The following is a 20,126-nucleotide window of genomic DNA, read 5'->3' as shown; positions in this document are numbered from 1 at the left end:
AGGTTCCTTTCAGAGTATGCTGATGCATTAGCTCCATACTTAATCATATACAACCGTTCGCTCGACGAAAGATCCGTACCCAAAGACTGGAAAGTTCCACAGGTCACACCAATATTCAAGAAAGGTAGTAGGAGTAATCCATTAAATTACAGGCCCATATCGTTAACGTCGATATGCAGCAGGATTTTAGAACATATATTGTGTTCAAACATAATGAATTACCTCGAAGAAAACGGTCTATTGACACACAGTCAACATCGATTTAGAAAACATCGTTCTGGTGAAACACAACTAACTCTTTATTCACATGAAGTGTTGAGTGCTATTGACAAGGGAATTCAGATCGATTCCCTATTTCTGGATTTCCGGAAGGCTTTTGGCACTGTACGACACATGCGGCTCGTAGTGAAATTGCGTCCTTACGGAATATCGTCTCAGTTATGTGACTGGATCTGTGATTTCCTGTCAGCAAGGTCACAGTTCGTAGTAATTCACGGAAAGTCATCGAGTAAAACAGAAGTGATTTCTGGCGTTCCGCAAGGTAGTGTTATAGGCTCTTTCCTGTTCCTTATCTATATAAACGATTTGGGAGATAATCTGAGCAACCGTCTTCGGTTGTTTGCAGATGACGCTGTCGTTTATCGACTAATAAAGTCATCAGAAGATCAAAGCAAACTGAAAAACGATTTAGAAGAAATATCGGAATGGTGCCAAAAATGGCAGTTGACCGTAAATAACGAAAAGTGTGAGGTCATCCACATGAGTGCTAAAAGGAACTCGTTAAACTTCGGTTACACGATAAATCAGTCTAATCTAAAAGCCATAAATTCAACTAAATGCCTAGGTATTACAATTACGAACAACTTAAATTGGAAGGAACACATAGAAAATGTTGTGGGGAAGGCTAACCAAAGACGGCGTTTTATTGGCAGGACCCATAGATAATGTTACAGACCTACTAAGGAGACTGCCTACACTACGCTTGTCCGTCCTCTATTAGAATACTGCTGCGCGGTGTGGGATCTTTACCAGATAGAACTGACGGAGTACATCGAAAAAGTTCAAAGAAAGGCAGCACGTTTTGTATTATCGCGAAATATGGGAGAGAGTGTCACAGAAATGATACAGGATTTGTGATGGACATCATTAAAAGAAAGGGGTTTTTCGTTGCGACGGAATCTTCTCACGAAATTCCGATCACCAACTTTCTCCTTCGAATGCGAAAATATTTTGTTGACACCGACTTACATAGGGAGGAACGATTACCAAGAAAAAATAAGGGAAATCAGAGCTCGTACGGAAAGATATAGGTGTTCATTTTTCCGCGCGCTATACGAGATTGGAATAATAGAGAATTGTAAAGGTGGTTCGATGAACCCTCTGCCAGGCACTTCAATGTGATTTGCAGAGTATCCGTGTAGATGTATGTATTCCAATCTACAGCTTTTATCCTCTACAGCTCCCTCTAGTACCATGGAAGTTATTGCATGATGTCTTAACAGAAGTCCTAACATCCTGTCCCTTCCTCTTGTCAGTGTTTTCCACATAATGCTTTCTTCACCGCTTCTGAGGAGAACCTCCTCATTCCTTATCTTACCGGTCCACTCGGTCTTCAACATTCTTCTGTAACACCATATCTCAAATGCTTCGATTCCTTCCATTTCCGGTTTTCCCACAGTCCATGTTTCACTACCATACAATGCTGTGCTCCAAACGTACATTCCCTGAAATTTCTTCCTCAAATTAAGGTCCATGTTTGATACTAGTAGACTTCTCTTGGCCAGGAATGCCCTTTTTGCCAGTGCTAGTCTGCTTTTGATGTCCTCCTTGCTCCGTCCGTCAAGGGCTATTTTTCTCCTAACTAGAAGAATTCCTTAACTTCATCTACAGTACTTCGTGACCATCAAACCTGGTGTTAAGTTTCTCACTGTTCTCGTTCCGGCCACTTTTCAATACTTTCGTTTTTCTTCGATTTACTCTCAGTCCATAGTTTGTTCTCATTAGACCGTTCATTCCATTTAACAGATCCTGGAATTCACTGAGGATAGCAAAGTCTTCAACTTGAATTTTTATTCCAGTATTGATCCTTATTTTTCTTTCCATCATTGTTTTTTCGATTTATAGATTGAACAGCAGGGGCGAAAGACTACACCTCTGTCTTACACCGTTTGTAATCCGTGCACTTCGTCCTTGGTTTTCCACTCTCATTATTCCCTTTTGGCTCTTGTACATATTGCATACTATTCATCTTTCCCTATAGCTTATCTCTATTTTACTCAGGATTTCGAACTTCTTGCACCATTTGACACTGTCTAACGCTTTTTCGACGTCACCATGCCTATGAAAGTTACTTGCTATTTCTTTAGTCTTGCTTCTGTTATGAAACACAATGTCAGTATTGCTTCTCTGGTGCCTTTACCTTTCCTAAAGCCGAACTGATCGTCATCTAACAGATCCCCAATTTCTCTTTATCCCAATAAGACTATTATTACAATTAGAAATGCCTTTAATAGGTTCCACAACGAAACATTGTCTCGAAATTTGGTAGAAAATCCAAAGAAATTCTGGTCGTATGTAAAGTACACAAGCGGCAAGACGCAGTCAATACGTTCGCTGCGCTGTGCCGATGGTACTGTTACCGACGACTATGTCGCTAAAGCGGAGTTATTGAACGCAGTTTTCCGAAATTCCTTCACCAGGGAAGACGATTGGAATATTCCAGAATTTGAAACACGAACAGCTGCATGAGTTTCTTAGAAGTAGATACCTTAGGGGTTGCGAAGCAACTCAAATCGCTTGATACAGGCAAGTCTTCAGGTCCAGATTGTATACTGATTAGGTTCCTTTCAGATTACGCTGATACAATAGCTCCCTACTTAGCAAACATATACAACCGCTCGCTCACCGATAGATCTGTACCTACAGATTGGAAAATTGCGCAGGTCGCACCAGTGTTTAAGAAGGGTAGTAGGAGTAATCCATCGAACTACAGACCTATATCATTGACGTCGGTTTGCAGTAGGGTTTTGGAGCATATACTGTATTCAAACATTATGAATCACCTCGAAGGGAACGATCTATTGATACGTAATCAGCATGGTTTCAGAAAACATCGTTCTTGTTCAACGCAGCTAGCTCTTTATTCGCACGAAGTAATGGCGCTATCTACAGGGGATCTCAACTTGATTCCGTATTTCTAGATTTCCGGAAAGCTTTTGACACCGTTCCTCACAAGCGACTTCTAATCAAGCAGCGGGCCTACGGGCTATCGTCTCAGTTGTGAGACTGGATTCGTGATTTCCTGTCAGAAAGGTTGCAGTTCGTAGTAATAGACGGCAAATCATCGAGTAAAACTGAAGTGATATCAGGTGTTCCCCAGGGAAGCGTCCTGGGACCTCTGCTGTTCCTGATCTATATAAATGACCTGGGTGACAATCTGAGCAGTTCTCTTAGGTTGTTCGCAGATGATGCTGTAATTTACCGTCTAGTAAGGTCATCCCAAGACCAGTATCAGTTGCAAAGCGATTTAGAAAAGATTGCTGTATGGTGTGGCAGGTGGCAGTTGACGCTAAATAACGAAAAGTGTGAGGTGATCCACATGAGTTCCAAAAGAAATCCGTTGGAATTCGATTACTCGATAAATAGTACAATTCTGAAGGCTGTCGATTCAACTAAGTACCTGGGTGTTAAAATTACGAACAACTCCAGTTGGAAAGACCACATAGACAATATTGTGGGGAAGGCTAGCCAAAGGTTGCGTTTCATTGGCGGGACACTTAGAAGATGCAACAAGTTCACTAAAGAGACAGCTTACACTACACTCGTTCGTCCTCTATTAGAATATTGCTGCGCGGTGTGGAATCCTTACCAGGTGGGATTGACGGAGGACATCGAAAGGGTGCAAAAAAGGGCAGCTCGTTTTGTATTATCACGTAATAGGGGAGAGAGAGTGTGGCAGATATGATACGCGAGTTGGGATGGAAGTCATTAAAGCAAAGACGTTTTTCGTCGCGGCGAGATCTATTTACGAAATTTCAGTCACCAACTTTCTCTTCCGAATGCGAAAATATTTCGTTGAGCCAAACCTACATAGGTAGGAATGATCATCAAAATAAAATAAGAGAAATCAGAGCTCGAACAGAAAGGTTTAGGTGTTCGTTTTTCCCGCGCGCTGTTCGGGAGTGGAATGGTAGAGAGATAGTATGATTGTGGTTCGATGAACCCTCTGCCAAGCACTTCAATGTGAATTGCAGAGTAATCATGTAGATGTAGATGTATTTACCTTGCGGTGACGAAACTGACAGCGCGCCATTACCCACACTATATTCATCCAGTATTTGAGAGTGAGAGAGCTTCGCGACTGCCAACAAACTTTACACATAATTTTAAACGTTCACGAAACTTTTTCTCCGTGACGCGCGCTACAAAATAACGAAAGTAAAAGAAGCACTGTCGCATACTACATTTTCGTTGTTCAGGCAGTCAATCTTCAGCACCAGACATGATCTTTTTATTACTTCTTTACTGCCGACGCTATCCGCAAAACATAGTTTGCAGACTGTACCTACATACAGTACTGAATGTCTCTCCAAAGTTATACCGTTGTACGCCACAGTGTTCGGGAGGTATGACGTCATTAGACACTGACATACATGGAGAACTAGCCCCTGCTTAAAACGTAGCGCAAATTACCCAGACTATATTCACCCGGTGTTCCATAACGTAAGCACTTAGTAACTGCCAACAAACTTTAGGCATACTTTCAAACCTTTCCTCAACTTTTTTCTCGCTTTAGTGGCTAAGATCAAACACCTGACACATTAAGGCCTAATGTACACTGGGTGCGTAAACCTGCGACAAAGCGTCGCACCAATTTTGCACTACAATGTACAATTAAAACAAACACTTGCAGAGGAATGGAAGCGCAGCTACTGCGGTCGAACCGGTCGCCCGTTGTCGCGCATTTTCACGCGACCATGCACAAGGTTCAAATCGGTTTGAGTTTCCCAAGACAGTCGCACGACACAATGATGGACTGCAAGAAGCCAATCAGCGTGGTGCGAGCAGCAAGCTGCTTGGGAGACAGGGGGGGACAGACTCCTCAGCTGTTACTTCCGAGCTGTTGAGAGAAATAGCAATAGAACTGCGAAATTCAGCTCACTTCCTTTCCTCTCACGTATTTAATGACCAATGGAGAATTGTAAAAGTGATTTTTCCTCGTTTGCTCCAGATTCTTATAACCGTTTTGTTTGATACACTTCCGACAAAAAAAGTGAAGAACTCAGGTGGGAAGGAGAAAACGAAACGAAACTTCAAGTGTAGGGATGCTGTGTATCATTATTTCACTGATTACAAAATCGAGTCACATTTACAAAGAACTCGGCGCTATCAGTATGACCTCGCAGCCTCTCTGGCCTGGATGCATGCCCTGATTCGGATGAGTGCAGTGAAGCCGTTGCATCCTCTGCTGGGGCAAACTGGCTCATATCTGTTGTAACTGATCTTTGTTGTCCCGGATACTAGCACCGGGACAGAGTTGACTTCTTCGCTGGTCCCACGTATGTTCTATCGGTTAGATCGTGGGATCCTGCTGGTCACGGTAGTACCTCAACCCACGCAGACATTTCATAAACACGTGTGGCACTTACGAATGCATGCTCTCGTGGCGATATCTATTAATAAAATAATATCAGGTTTCAAGAAACGCTTCAAGTGGTTAATTGCCCACTAGTTTTCGGCAGAATCTTCTCTGCTAATCTGAAGTGGCTGACACTCATACCTTGGGATCCAACATCCAGAACAGTGAGAAAGACTTCGGAGCTTCTCAAACGGTCGTCGCTAGAAGAGAGTATTATTAAAAACATTCTCCCTCAGGCATCCAGACCATCCACGTTCTGCGGTCTGCCAAAGCTGCATAAGGAGGATACACCTTCATTGCTTATAGTGAGCACCGTCAGACTTTATTTATTACGCTTTATTAGTTTTCCCAAAACTTTTATTCTTGCTTCTTTATTCACTTTTTCTTTGTATTATATGCATGTTTTGTTAGATTAGGTGTTCTTTTTGCAGCACTTCTATTTAATTATTAAGTGATCTTGGACTTAGCAATTGATTTAGTATCGGCATAATTCGTGCCAGCAGCCGTGGTTATTCTTTTGATCGGATCGCCGACCTACAGACTTGGCAAAACATTTGGCCAGCCTCCTCTCGACGCACATTTCGTATTCAGACGACACCATCGTGGGTTTATTTAAACATATCCACACATCATCGTATTTTTTTCTTTTTATGGTGGAGAATATTTGAACTAGACGGACGACTTCGCGATAGGGAGCCAGTCAGTTGTAGCCAACCCCTTTATAGAGCATTATGAGGACGTCACCTTGGACACGACTCTTCCAAATCCTAGTTGTTTTTATTGCTACATCGACGATACCTTCGTCATATGGCCTTAAGGGCGTGAAAAGGTGGACGAGTTGCTACAAAACATCAACAATATCAATGACCACATGCAGTTCACGGTGGAAGTAGAACGGGCGTTTCCTTGCCGTTCGCCGGCCGGAGTGGCCGAGCGGTTCTAGACGCTTCAGTCTGGAAACGCGCAACCGCTACGGTCGCAGGTTCGAATCCTGCCTCGGGCATGGATATGTGTAATGTCCTTGGTTATTTAGGTTTAAGTAGTTCTAAGTTCTAGGGGACTGATGACCTCAGATGTTAAGTCCCATAGTGCTCAGAGCCATTTGAACCTTGCCCTTCCTGGAGTTCTCCGCCGTAAACCCAGTGGACGTCTCAGTCACAGCGTTTACCGCGAGCCCACCCACACAGAGCGGTATCTGCACGCCACCAGCTACCACCACCCAGCACAGAAACAATCTCTTCTGAGGACCTTGGTACATCGAGCTGAAACCGTCCAAGACGCCGAAAACCTGCCGAGGGAGCTGGGCCACTTACATAAAGTTTTCAAGGAAAAGATGAAACTGCTTGCGAAATTTGTCTGTTACTTCATGTAAGACGCGAAAGCAGAAGGCCTCTGAAGAAGATGCGTTTTTTTTTCGTTGTGTTGGATCAATAACAGGGAAGATTACTCTTCTCTGGAAGAAACAAATTCGACACATTCTTGAGATCACCAGCAAAGATCCAGCAACAAATGAAGCCTGTGAAAGACTATATGGGCCCCAGAACAGCTGGAATACATAAAATACCGTGTAGTTGTGGGCAGTTTTATGTCGGTTATACTGTCCGCACTATAGGACAGCGCGCATAGAACATGAAATGTGTTTCCGCCAACGCTATCACGAAAAATTAGCTGTAGCAGAGCACGCGCTGGAAAAGGAACACCGAATTGCATTCAACGATACTTTTATCATTAAACGGACCAAAGGCTTTTGGTTCAGCGTAATAAATGAAGCAATAGAGATCAAAATATTTGACAATACCCTCAATAAAGTCGATGAATTGCAGCTGAGTATGGCCTGGGATCCTGTGATTGGGGAGTTGAAGCGGGCGCGGCGGTCGCGCCACAAAAACATAGCCATATATGGTGCGGGACTGGACACCAGTGATGTCACTGGCGGCGGCGCGGCTGTATAAGAACGGCGGCGGCATCCACACGACAATCAACAACTTGACTGTGGTAGAGGAGATCTCTGCCGAAAGCTTGCGGGCAGTTAACCACTTGACGTGGTTTGAAACTCAAAAATATTTTATATGTGTGGAATTGGTGGACGACTACCTGCCTGGTTAGCCGAGAGAGCTAATGCGCTGCTTCCTGGACTCGGGTAGGAGCACCAGCCCATATCAAATTCGCCCGGTATATTAACGACGCCGCCGGCCAGCCTGGATGTGGTTTTTAGGCGGTTTTCCACATCCCACTAGGTGAATACCAGGCTGGTCCCCACGTCCCAGCTCAATTCCTCGCCTCGCAGACATTTGAAAAACGTTTGCACTATTTCATGGTTTACACTAAATGCAGACAGCTGAGGCACACTACTCCCATCCTGGGGGGGGGGGGGGTATGGGGTGGCAGCAGGAAGGGCATCTGGCCACCCCTAACCATGCCAAATCAGACCTTAACCATGTCGACCCTGTGCAAAATGTGGGACAAAGGCACTAGGAAAAGAAGAAGAAGATTGGTGGACGACCACTGTCCTGTTGAAAAATTACTCCGCAATACGGTCGCATGATGGGAAACACACAAGGACGTAGGAAATCAGTGACTTATCTTAGTGGCGTCAGAACCCCTTAGTCACAGCAGCCATGAACAGTAGTCACATCTTATGGCTCCCTACATCATGATACCAGGAGCAACACTGCTGTGTCTCTCAAAAACATCGGAAGAATGGGACTGCTGCCTAAGTTGCAGCCATATCTGTCAACATTGGTCATCTGGGGGTATGGCTGAACTGCAATTCTTTCGCTGAACACCATTTATTTGCAGTCCATGCTTGCTGACAAGGGACCACTCCAAACACAGCCGTTTGTATCTTGGATTTAGTGGCAGCCTGAGCAATGGTACAGGAATTCCCAAACCTGGTTGCTGCCAATCTAAAACGAAGAGTATTGGGTGACAGAATGTTGCAGGAAGTACATTACTTGTTGCTGGATGACAGGTGCAGATGAGAAGGGGGTTACAATGTGTTTGATGCACAATACGCAGTCCTCTCTTTTAGAAGCCAGGCGTGGTCGACTGGAGCCTTGACGATGCCTACTCCCACGTTCTCATGCAGTACAGCATTAGGTCGCTGTCACATCCAAATACACCGCAAAGCTGGATACTGTACGATTTGACCAGGTAGCCAAATCAATGCCCACAATGAAGTCTGTTTCTAACCTGTCGGCGCTGATAGCGCTGTCTCACACGCGTGCGTGACATCTCCGTATTCGTCACATTGATCACTCTACATTTAACGCTGTTCACGCGCCTTATATGCCCTTCCCGACCTAGCTACAACACTAAACACGAACAGCAGTAATGCTCTCTGAGGGCCGTTCTACCTGTCATGGGAAACTGCAAGTCTACAATCATTTACAAAGCCGCCGATGGTGGATATGTATACAACGTTACACAGACATGTCTTTGGAATGACTCACTTTTTTCACTAGTCAGTGTATTTAGATAATTACGCAAATAATTCTCGGTGATGTTAAGGAGCAGATGTTGTCTGATGAGTTCTGTTCCCCTTCCAGAGCTAGTGGAAGACGCCAAACCTGAAGATTTGTATGCGAGTGGAGCTAAAATGTCAAGTAGTTTCTTAGACCACTTCTGAGGCAATCTCACAAGTATACGTTTAATCCTATTTCATTCTAGACCGATAAATATTAAACTAATTTATAATGACTAAAACGAGGACAAGTAAACTAAGGTTTTAAATTTAATTAGAAGATGCATTTATATAAGCAATGTATAATATCATTTTAGCTAATGGTGAATTAACTGTCGTGTAACGCCTTTGCTGTTGTCCTCTGCATTGCCCTGTCACAGCATTTTATTTCATGTAAGTATTTCAGTGCATAAGATCTCGTTCTCATCCATTCTTGCTTCCATCTTTTGCTTCTTCGTCCTACAAACCCTGATGTGTCCATTGCATTCATGAAAAGTAATACGGAAAAAGAAGTGACAATCTCGCTAGCAAAAAGGCCGACTGCACTGGTCTGAACGGAAGATGGTTCAAATGGCTCTGAGCACTATGGGACTTAACATCTGAGGTCATCAGTCCCGTAGAACTTAGAACTACTTAAACCTAACTTACCTAAGGACATCACACACATCCATGCCCCAGGCAGGATTCGAACATGCGACCGTAGCGGTCACGCGGTTCCAGACTGAAGCGTCTAGAACCGCACGGCCACACCGGCCGGCTGAACGGAAGACATCGTCAGCAAAGGACGTGATGTTGTCGCGCTATAACGTGTTGCGCGATACAGTGCGACGATCTTTCGCATGTGATTCTTCAGTTTCTCCCGGCGTATTTGTTGCTCGAAAGAAGTGTCAAAGATGACCTCGGTTTGAGGAAGGCCGGCATATACCAAATTCCCTGTGAGTGTGAGAAAACTTCTATCGGACAAACAGTACGCACCATCGAAGCCGTTGCCGAGAACATCAAAGGCACACTCGACTGAAATATCCAAATAAGTCGGCGGTAGCAGAGCACTGTTTGTACGAGAAACACGAGGTGGATTATGAGCGTACCAAGATCCTGGCTCAGACCTCTAAATATTGGGACAACGCTATAAGGGAGGCTATCGAAATTCGCACCAGGGAAGATCTTATCAACCGAGATTGCGGCTACAAACTCAGCAAGGCTTGGGACCCGGCACTGAATGTAATTAAGAAGACTCTCAGCAAGAAGTACGAACTGACGACCAGGGTGGACGTAGCAAGCACATCGACGCTACGAAGATTCCGACGCCCACGTCTTCGCGACCGCCGGCGCGCGGGCACGGATGGTGAAGAGAGCGGCTCGCGGGGGGAGAGGATTTAAATCGGCCGCCGCCCTCAGGAGCTCAGTTCGTCAGCGCACCTGACGATGGCGACATATCTGATCGCCGAGATATTGTTCCCGTTGGAAACTATGAACCGGCAGTATACCCGTGGACTGGTTCGAGCGATCTTTCGCATATTTACGCCTCCAGTGGACACCTAGCCTAACTCATCTGTAAAGTAGTCAGACATCTGAAACTGTTTTATGCAAGGGAGTTCAATTCTTTAAAGAATCCGGAGTTTATTGGTACACATGAATCGCTTAGATTGAAATGTAGGTCCGCAAATTTACTCCTCCTCTACGTGAAAAATTCTCGAATTATCTTCTAATTAACCTTCATATTTCAAATAACGTACCTTTAGACACAACTGCTTAAATAGTTCCTAGTTTAACTTTCACGTGCTCATGTCCTTCGGCACTGTCCCAAGGTAACTCAGTCGATCTTATCTTCCATCTCGAAAACCATTGCCGATTTCGCGTGCTCGCTACAGTAAGTATTTTCGGCGCGACGCGACAATGCCCCAACCGGCAGAGATGACGCATAACAACGAAACATACGAGATGGTAAAGCTCACTGGCTAATGTATGCTAAGTCAAAGAGTACAAGTGTCAAAGATATTGCGCTTTTACAGGCTGCATCGTCACTGATTTAAAAGTTTATGATCACATCTCATGAACCTGATGCCTAGAGGTAGCGCTTTGACTAGTAATCAAAAAGTCTCGGGATGGAACCCCGCCATTGCTTCAATTCTGGATAAAAGTCATCAGCAATAGCTGTCGAAGATTTCCGACATAAGAAGTGACCCTTGTTCCAAAAAAGACCTTGTCAAAGAGGGTGGAGGAAGAGACAGGGAAACTATCCCTAAAGGTGCAAGAATCAGCAATGGTCAACGGCATCAGGATGTAGAAGGCAATGGAAACCATTGCATTAAAGACACACAATGTGTATCCACTGGACATGTGGCCTGTAATTGAAAAAGTGTCTTGATCATCTCTCCGTTGCCAGAAGACTCTAGATTAGTCCCCCTTTGGGTTTCCTGGATGGTACTGCCAGAGGGGAAGTGACATTAAGAACATGATGGAATAAGCAACGAAGGGACAACATTCTATGAGTGAGCATGGAACGTTCGAGGTTTGAACGTGGTAGGAAAGCTAGAAAATCCGTAAAGGGAAATGCAAAGGCACAATCTGGGTATAGTAGGGGCAGTGAAGTGAAATTGAGAAAGATAAAAATCTCTTGTCAATGAATATGAGGTAAAATCAACACCAGCAGAAAATAGTATAACGGAGTAGGATTCGTTATGAGTAGGACAGTAGGACAAAGAGCGAGCGACTATGAACAGTTCATCGATAGGGTTGCTCTCGATAGATTCGACATCGAAACAACGCCGACAGCGTTAGTTCAGGTATACATGCCAACGTCGCAAGCCGAAGATGAAAAAATGTGGAAAGTATATGAGGATACTGAACCGGTAACTCACTATGCCAAGGGAGATGAAAACCTAATAGGCATGGGATACTGGAATTCGTTTTAGGGGAAGGAATAGAAGAAATGGTTACTTGAGAATATGGGCTTGGCAGTAGGAATGAGAGAGGTGAAAGACTGAGTTCTGTAATAAATTTCAGCTAGTAATAGCGAATACTCTATCCCAGAATCACAAGAGGAGGAGGTATAAGAGGGAAAGGCCGGGAGACACGGGAAAATTACGTCATGGTCGGACAGGATTCCGAAATCAGATATTGAATTTTAAGGCATACTCAGGAGCAGATACAGATTGAGACTACAATCTAGTAATGATGAAGAGTAGACTAAAGTTTAAAAGAATCGTCCGGAAGATTCAGTGCGAAAGGAAGTGGGATACTGAAGTACTGGTGAATGATGAGCCGCATTTCAAGTTCGCTAAAGATGGTGTTACTGCGATAAGGAATAATACCGTAGGAAGTTCACCTGAAGAGGCGTGGACATCTCTAATGTTGGGCATCAAAGACAGGTACAAAGAAAGTAACTCCGGAGAACAGAAGAAATATCTCAGTTGACCGACGAAAGAAGGAAGTACTACAATGTTCAGAGAAAAACAGGAATCCACCATTGTATACCACGTAGGAAGGAAATAAATAGGACATGCAGGAGAGCCAAGGACAAATGGCTGAAGCAAAAATATAAAGAAATTGAAAAAAATGACGTTGGCAGGACAAACACAGCATATAAAAATTCAAAACAGCAGTCGATGCAATTAATGCAAGGATGATAAGATTAAGAGTGCAATGGGAATTTCACTTTTGAAAGCAAAGGAGATAGTGGTTAGGTGGAAACAGTACACTGAAGGCCTCTATGACGGGGAAGACTTGGCTGATGACATGATAGAACAAGAAACAGGAGTCGATATAGAAGAGATAAGAGATCTAACATCAAATGGTTCAAATGACTGAGCGCTATGGGACTTAACATCTGAGGTTATCAGTTCCCTAGAACTTAGAACTACTTAAACCTAAGTTGCCCGAGGCAGGATTCGAACCTGCGACCGCAGCAGTCGCGCGGTTCCGGACTGAAGCCCCTAGAACCGCCCGGCCACCGAGGCCGGCGATCTAGTATCAGAGTCAGCATTGGAAAGAGGTCTGGAAGAAATGAGATCAAATAAGGCAGAAGGGATGAATAACGTTCCATTTGAGTTTCTCAAGTCGTTGTCGGAAATCTCAACTTAACAATTATTCAGTTTGGTGTGTAGAGACTATGAGACAGTCGATGTACCATCAGTCTTCATGAAAAATATCATTCACATAATTCCGAAGACTGCAAGGGCTGACAAGTGCGAGAATTATCGTACAATCAGCTTAAGAGCTCATGCTTCTAAGTTGCTGACAAGAGTAATATACAATCAATGGAAAAAAAGCTGAGGATCTGTTAGCTAACGGTCAGTTTGGCTTTAGGAAAGTTAAAGGCTATAGAGGCACAGTCTTGATTTACTTGATAATGGAAGCAAGTCGAAGAAAAATCAAGTCACGTTCATATGCTTTGTCGACGTGGAAGAAGCATTCGACAGTATAAAATGGTGCAAGATGTACGAAATTCCAAGAAAAATAGGAGTAAGTTATAGGAAACTGCGGGCGATACACAATATGTACAAGAACCAAGAGCTGATAATAGAACTGGGAGACCAAGAACGAAGTGTTCGGATTGAAAATGGGTGTAAGACGGGGATACAGTTTTCACCCCTAATGTTCAATCTATACAACGAAGAAGCATTGACGGAAATAAAAGAAGGGTTCAAGAGTATGATTAGAATTAGGAGTGAAAGAGCATCAGTGATAAGATTCGCTGATGACATTGAAATGTCTAATGAGTACAAAATATAGGCTGAGAGTTAACCAAAACAGAAAAAATATTGAGACGTAGCAGATACGAAAGTAGCAAGAAACTTAACATGAAAATTGGTGGTCACAAAGTAGACGAAGTTAGGGAAATCTGATTCCACGGAATCAAAATAACCCATGACAGACGAGGCAAATAGGACACAAAAAGCAGACTAGCAAAGACAAAGAGGCCATTTCTGCCATTCCTGCAAAAGAGAATTTTACTGGTATCAAACATAGATCTTAATTTGAAGAAGGAATCTCTCAGAATGTCTGTATGGCGCGCAGCACAATCACGGATAGCGGGAAAACCATAATAGAAGAATGACGCAGATCAGGGAGACTGCTAAGGTAAGGTATGAAGAGGTTCTTCGCAGAATCGGCGAAGAAAGGATCACGCGGAAAATACTGACCAGAAGAAGACATACGATTATAAGACAAATGTTAAGATATCTGCGAATAACTTCTACGGTAATAGAGGGAGCTGTAGAGGGCAAAAACTGTAAAGGAAGACAGAGACTGGAATACATCCAGCAAATAATCATTGAAGACATAGAGTGGAAGTGCTACTCTGAGATGAAAAGGTTGGCACCATGAGAGGAATTCGTGGCGGAGAGCATAAACACTGAGAAGACTCACGACAAAAAACGAAAAAAAGGCGCTCTGACACTTACAGTCGCGAATCTCCTGCTGATTTTTTAATTACTGCGACAGGTACACTCGAAGCGGATAATTAACCTACACTGTTGAATACGGTATAACATGAATGGGGATAGTGTCGTGTGTATTAATTAGTAATATACACTCCTGGAAATTGAAATAAGAACACCGTGAATTCATTGTCCCAGGAAGGGGAAACTTTATTGACACATTCCTGGGGTCAGATACATCACATGATCACACTGACAGAACCACAGGCACATAGACACAGGCAATAGAGCATGCACAATGTCGGCACTAGTACAGTGTATATCCACCTTTCGCAGCAATGCAGGCTGCTATTCTCCCATGGAGACGATCGTAGAGATGCTGGATGTAGTCCTGTGGAACGGCTTGCCATGCCATTTCCACCTGGCGCCTCAGTTGGACCAGCGTTCGTGCTGGACGTGCAGTTGCTGTTGGAACAGCAAGTTCCCTTGTCGGTCTAGGAATGGTAGAACGATGGGTTCGATGACGGTTTGGATGTACCGTGCACTATTCAGTGTCCCCTCGACGATCACCAGTGGTGTACGGCCAGTGTAGGAGATCGCTCCCCACACCATGATGCCGGGTGTTGGCCCTGTGTGCCTCGGTCGTATGCAGTCCTGATTGTGGCGCTCACCTGCACGGCGCCAAACACGCATACGACCATCATTGGCACCAAGGCAGAAGCGACTCTCATCGCTGAAGACGACACGTCTCCATTCGTCCCTCCATTCACGCCTGTCGCGACACCACTGGAGGCGGGCTGCACGATGTTGGGGCGTGAGCGGAAGACGGCCTAACGGTGTGCGGGACCGTAGCCCAGCTTCATGGAGACGGTTGCGAATGGTCCTCGCCGATACCCCAGGAGCAACAGTGTCCCTAATTTGCTGGGAAGTGGCGGTGCGGTCCCCTACGGCTCTGCGTAGGATCCTACGGTCTTGGCGTGCATCCGTGCGTCGCTGCGGTCCGGTCCCAGGTCGACGGGCACGTGCACCTTCCGCCGACCACTGGCGACAACATCGATGTACTGTGGAGACCTCACGCCCCACGTGTTGAGCAATTCGGCGGTACGTCCACCCGGCCTCCCGCATGCCCACTATACGCCCTCGCTCAAAGTCCGTCAACTGCACATACGGTTCACGTCCACGCTGTCGCGGCATGCTACCAGTGTTAAAGACTGCGATGGAGCTCCGTATGCCACGGCAAACTGGCTGACACTGACGGCGGCGGTGCACAAATGCTGCGCAGCTAGCGCCATTTGACGGCCAACACCGCGGTTCCTGGTGTGTCCGCTGTGCCGTGCGTGTGATCATTGCTTGTACAGCCCTCTCGCAGTGTCCGGAGCAAGTATGGTGGGTCTGACACACCGGTGTCAATGTGTTCTTTTTTCCATTTCCAGGAGTGTACTTTGTACAAAAGTCAGTGTACGTAGCGTAATAAACTGTAGCAATAACAAAAAGATGACACAAAATTTGTCATGCTATAGGTTTCATGAAAACCACGAGGGATTTTTAACAATAGCACCTTACAGGACTGTTCAGTTACGTTTTTCTTGTTGAAGAATGACGTTTCTTTTTAAGAACAGGAAATATACAGTAAACAACAGAAGACATGAATTGCAGAAAGCTGTCATACATGTACAAAATAACATGAGATATTGCTGGCTACGCTTCGAAAAACAACCACAGTTTATAAATGCATAAAATTTTGAGGCATGCACAGAAATCATTATATACGTTATTTAACGTACCAGATAAGCTACCATAACTGTAGCTGAAGAGAAAACTACAACACAAGAGTGATAATGAAACGAAAAAAATCAACAATAAATTTGTTTTCCGCCACAAAAGAAATCAGTTTCGCAGCTGTTGCTACAAGAGTGAACAATTTTCTGTACTATCGTCTTTTGAAGAAAAAGTAATGGCATCGCACAAATATTCGTGAATTGAAACTCGAGTAGAGCGCAACAACCGTAAAATCTTTTGCCTTCGAGCAAAATTGTTCCGTCACAAAGAAAGTGCCGATCATAAGAACGATCAGCAAAAGAAATATATGCTTCTCATTTATGAACTAATTGTATTCTCTTGCTTTCAGTGGGTTAGACGCACTTTCGAGAGTATTGTTTCATGAAGATTTTTAGATTATGACATTTCATTTTTCACTCGTTTCGATTTATTTTGCGATTATTCTGGTATCTTGATATTTCACTAACGATTGGGTCGCAAGCTTGTAATAACTATTTTGTAAATTAAGTAGATAAAGAATTAAAAACAAACAGTCTTGTGGTACACACGACGTAAAGTGACGACTGGCTCTCTTATCGCTGGGAGCATTAGTGCGTCTTCAACTATAAGAAGGTACCAAAGTCCACAGCACTGAATGTCGCGACTGGCCAGCGGCCTTGCCGCCGGGCTAACACTACTTCTTGTCAAATCGCCGAAGTTAAGCGCTTTTCGGGGTGGGCTGCCACCTGGATCGGTCACCGTCCGGGTCTGCTGAACGCTGCTGGGAAGCAGGGTACACTCAGCCCTTGTGAGGCTAATTGAGGAGTTACTTGACTAACAAGTAGCGGCTCCAGTCACGAAAACTGATAACGGCTGGGACAGCGGTGTGTTGACCACATGCCCCTCCGTATCCGCATCCAGTGACGCCTATCGGCAGAAAAAAATGGCTCTGAGCACTATGGGACTCAACATCTTAGGTCGTAAGTCCCCTAGAACTTAGAACTACTTAAACCTAACTAACATAAGGACATCACACACACCCATGCCCGAGGCAGGATTCGAACCTGCGACCGTAGCAGTCCTGCGGTTCCGGACTGCAGCGCCAGAACCGCACGGCCACCGCGGCCGGCCTATCGGCAGAGAGTGAATGTGGTCTCGCGTGTTCACTTTCCGGCTCGCAGAACACCCTAAGTTACTTTCTGTTAGAAGCAAAGTGAAAACAAAAAAAATGTATCAAGTATATGCTGTTTACCTACCAGGGGATATTAAACAGCATGATTATCGTTCTTGCAGTTTTGCTCATTACGAAGGTACGAACAGCAGTATGACCTATTTCTATAGCCCCCTATATTTATTATTCAGTAATCCACTTTCACACCTATCACAGTATGCCACGCACGTAAACATGACGCTACTAAAAAGGTAACACAAATCTCACTTGAACTGTAACTCGTCCACTTGCTGGAGTTGACAGTAAACAAACGGAAACAAGGAAATGAATGTCCGTGGTTCAGCTGACGGTCTTCAGTTAAAAGTTTTTGTGAGTACAATGTTCACCAACGAAGAGAAGGCAGAAATGTTGGTCTGTCAAGAATGTATGACCTGAAACGTCCCGTTTCCTTAAGCGTTACAAAAGGAGGAAAAAACATCCGTTAGGAAGGTGGGGTCTTGTCAGAAGATCGCTCTCAGTGGAGTTGCCCTCCCAGAGTAGCATTACGCCTACCGCCAATCAAAATAAAATAAAAGTAATGACGATGCAGTTTTCAATCAAGGACTACCTTTAATGCACATGACATATCGTTACTAATACGGTATGGTACAACATTTACCCGTATTGCGAATAAAAGAACAATATGGTAATTGCTATTCAACTAACCTGTGCCTGTCACGAATGAGTAGCATTTCTACGTTCTCTTCGCTGGTGTAGGTTGTATTCACGGAAACCTTCAACTGAAGACTGCTGCCTGAATGACCAATGTTTAGTTTTCTTGTGTTTTCATTTGTTTAGCATCAACACCAGAAAGTGGACGACTTACTATACTGCATGAATGTACATTGCGTGCTAGTACTGGAAGAATGATAATCGGCTTTGTGTTACGTTTTTAATGGTGCCATGTTTACGTGAATGGTACGCTTTGATATGTATCTGAACAAATCTTGAGGGGAGGATGCAGAATACCGACAATAAATATAGGGAGATATTTAAACGAGATGTACCGCTGTTCATATATCTGTAACGTACAAAATTATAAGAAAGGCAACCATGCTAGTTTATGTCCCCCTAGTAAAAGCAATAACTTTATAAATTTTTGATCAAACATTTGGGCGGAGCGAAAACAAGGCTCCGTAGAAATTATACAATGTATATGTGTAGGAAATGTCATAGCCAAATGAAGAGTGGCAAATGATCAAATAATCCGGGTAATTAAAAAATCTTAGTAACTTGAGGGAAAACCCAATGTTGCACGAACAGCTGCTGTAGCTATATAAATGAAGTGTCAAAAAGTTCATCTCTTCCAGGCCTAGCTAATTTGAGCAAAAAAGTTACAATGATCTAGAAATTGTGGAATTCTTTCTTTCATGTTGAAAAATAAAATAAATATAAAATTACAGTATAAATAGCAACCCTTCTACTTTCTCTTGATCTGCATATTCTTAGACTCGATATTTAAATACAGGCTGACCCAGGAAGAATGATGAATATTCAAGGATATGACAGGAACGATCATTAGAAAGCAAATAATTCTAGTGAGGGAGGGGTATAAAATTCATGCCTTAAGAGCTACGAGCCACTTCCTCATCTTAGATACTGTGAAACAAATCTTTTGTCCTGCAAGCTGTTCGCTTTCCATATTTTCTGAGGAGGCAGTGTGGACCAAAACCAGAACAAATTTTCGAGTAAACATGGGCTCTAAAACGCATACCCTAAGAGGAATGAGCACTTGTTCATCTCTGTTAATGTGGAACACATCTCTTTCACTGAACAAGTGCTCATAGCTGTTAAGGTATGCGTTTTAGGGTCCACGTTTGCTAGACACTTTTTTGCTTCGTATGACTGTTCCTGTCATGTCCATGAACAGTGACCATTCCTTCTGGGACACGCTGTATGTTGTATTTCGTGCTTTCTGAATAAAAATAGAAAATAAAAAATTGAAAAAACGCTGTCATATGTTTTTTTTAAAATGGTTCGTCTAAAAGTAGGAAACGATACAGATTAGAGAAATGTTCGATGCGCCTCGTTTGCTGTATGTAATTTCGGTTGTCATTCAAAGGAGTGTCAAACGTTTCTCTAATCTATTTTATTCCTCACTTTAAGATAAATGATTTCACAAAACATTTGGCAGTTTTTCTCCATTTTTTTTATTTTCCTTCTGGACAAAAAGTTTTTTGGAAGGGGTTGAGGGTAGGCAAGGTAACTAGACACCCTGCATATCAGCAATATCATGTCCCAGTGTCTACTTCGAATAAGGGCGGTGAACTCACCAAGCAGATAGCGAGCGGGGCCATAGCTGGTGGCGTAGGCTTGCGTGCGGCGCTTGGCGTTGTCGAGGTGGGCCCTCGGCGTCCGTTGCCAGCGGCAGCTACCAGCGGGCTACCACCCACGCCGGCGGACCCTGCAAGCGCGGTCTCTGGCCCGACCTCTTCTCCTTGCTATCCGAAGCGCCGGTGTCCACTGAGAGGCGCCGAGGTAGTGCGCCGGGCACCCGGCGGCCGCTGCGCTCTTTGGCGTCTCCTCCTCTTCCTCCTCCTCCTCCTCCTCCCCTTCCACCTCGATCTCCCCCTCCTGCTCCTCCTCCACCGCCGCGCCTCCTGCTCGGTCGCCTGCGACGCCAGCCCTGCCGCCGAGGAGGGGGAGGGGTCTATTTTGTCACCGCCGCTGGCCACG

The 20,126-nt window shown here is 44.3% G+C and overlaps 1 protein-coding gene across 1 annotated transcript in view; it reads right to left on the bottom strand.

Moving 5' to 3' along the window:
• Nucleotides 1-19,918, bottom strand: part of LOC126091923 (cholinesterase 1-like) — a 379,556-nt gene extending 359,638 nt beyond the window's left edge. Inside the window, exon 1 of the mRNA XM_049907243.1 lies at nt 19,724-19,918. Within this exon, the coding sequence (XP_049763200.1) occupies nt 19,724-19,747 (24 nt within the window). The 5' untranslated portion in view covers nt 19,748-19,918. The remainder of the gene's footprint in view (nt 1-19,723) is intronic.
• Nucleotides 19,919-20,126: the final 208 nt, after the last annotated feature.

The sequence above is a fragment of the Schistocerca cancellata genome, chromosome 7 (genome assembly GCF_023864275.1).
Source record: "Schistocerca cancellata isolate TAMUIC-IGC-003103 chromosome 7, iqSchCanc2.1, whole genome shotgun sequence".
Taxonomy (NCBI): domain Eukaryota; kingdom Metazoa; phylum Arthropoda; class Insecta; order Orthoptera; family Acrididae; genus Schistocerca; species Schistocerca cancellata.
The sequence above is the reverse complement of the archived record's forward strand: the minus strand, read 5'-3'. Positions and strand labels throughout refer to the sequence as shown.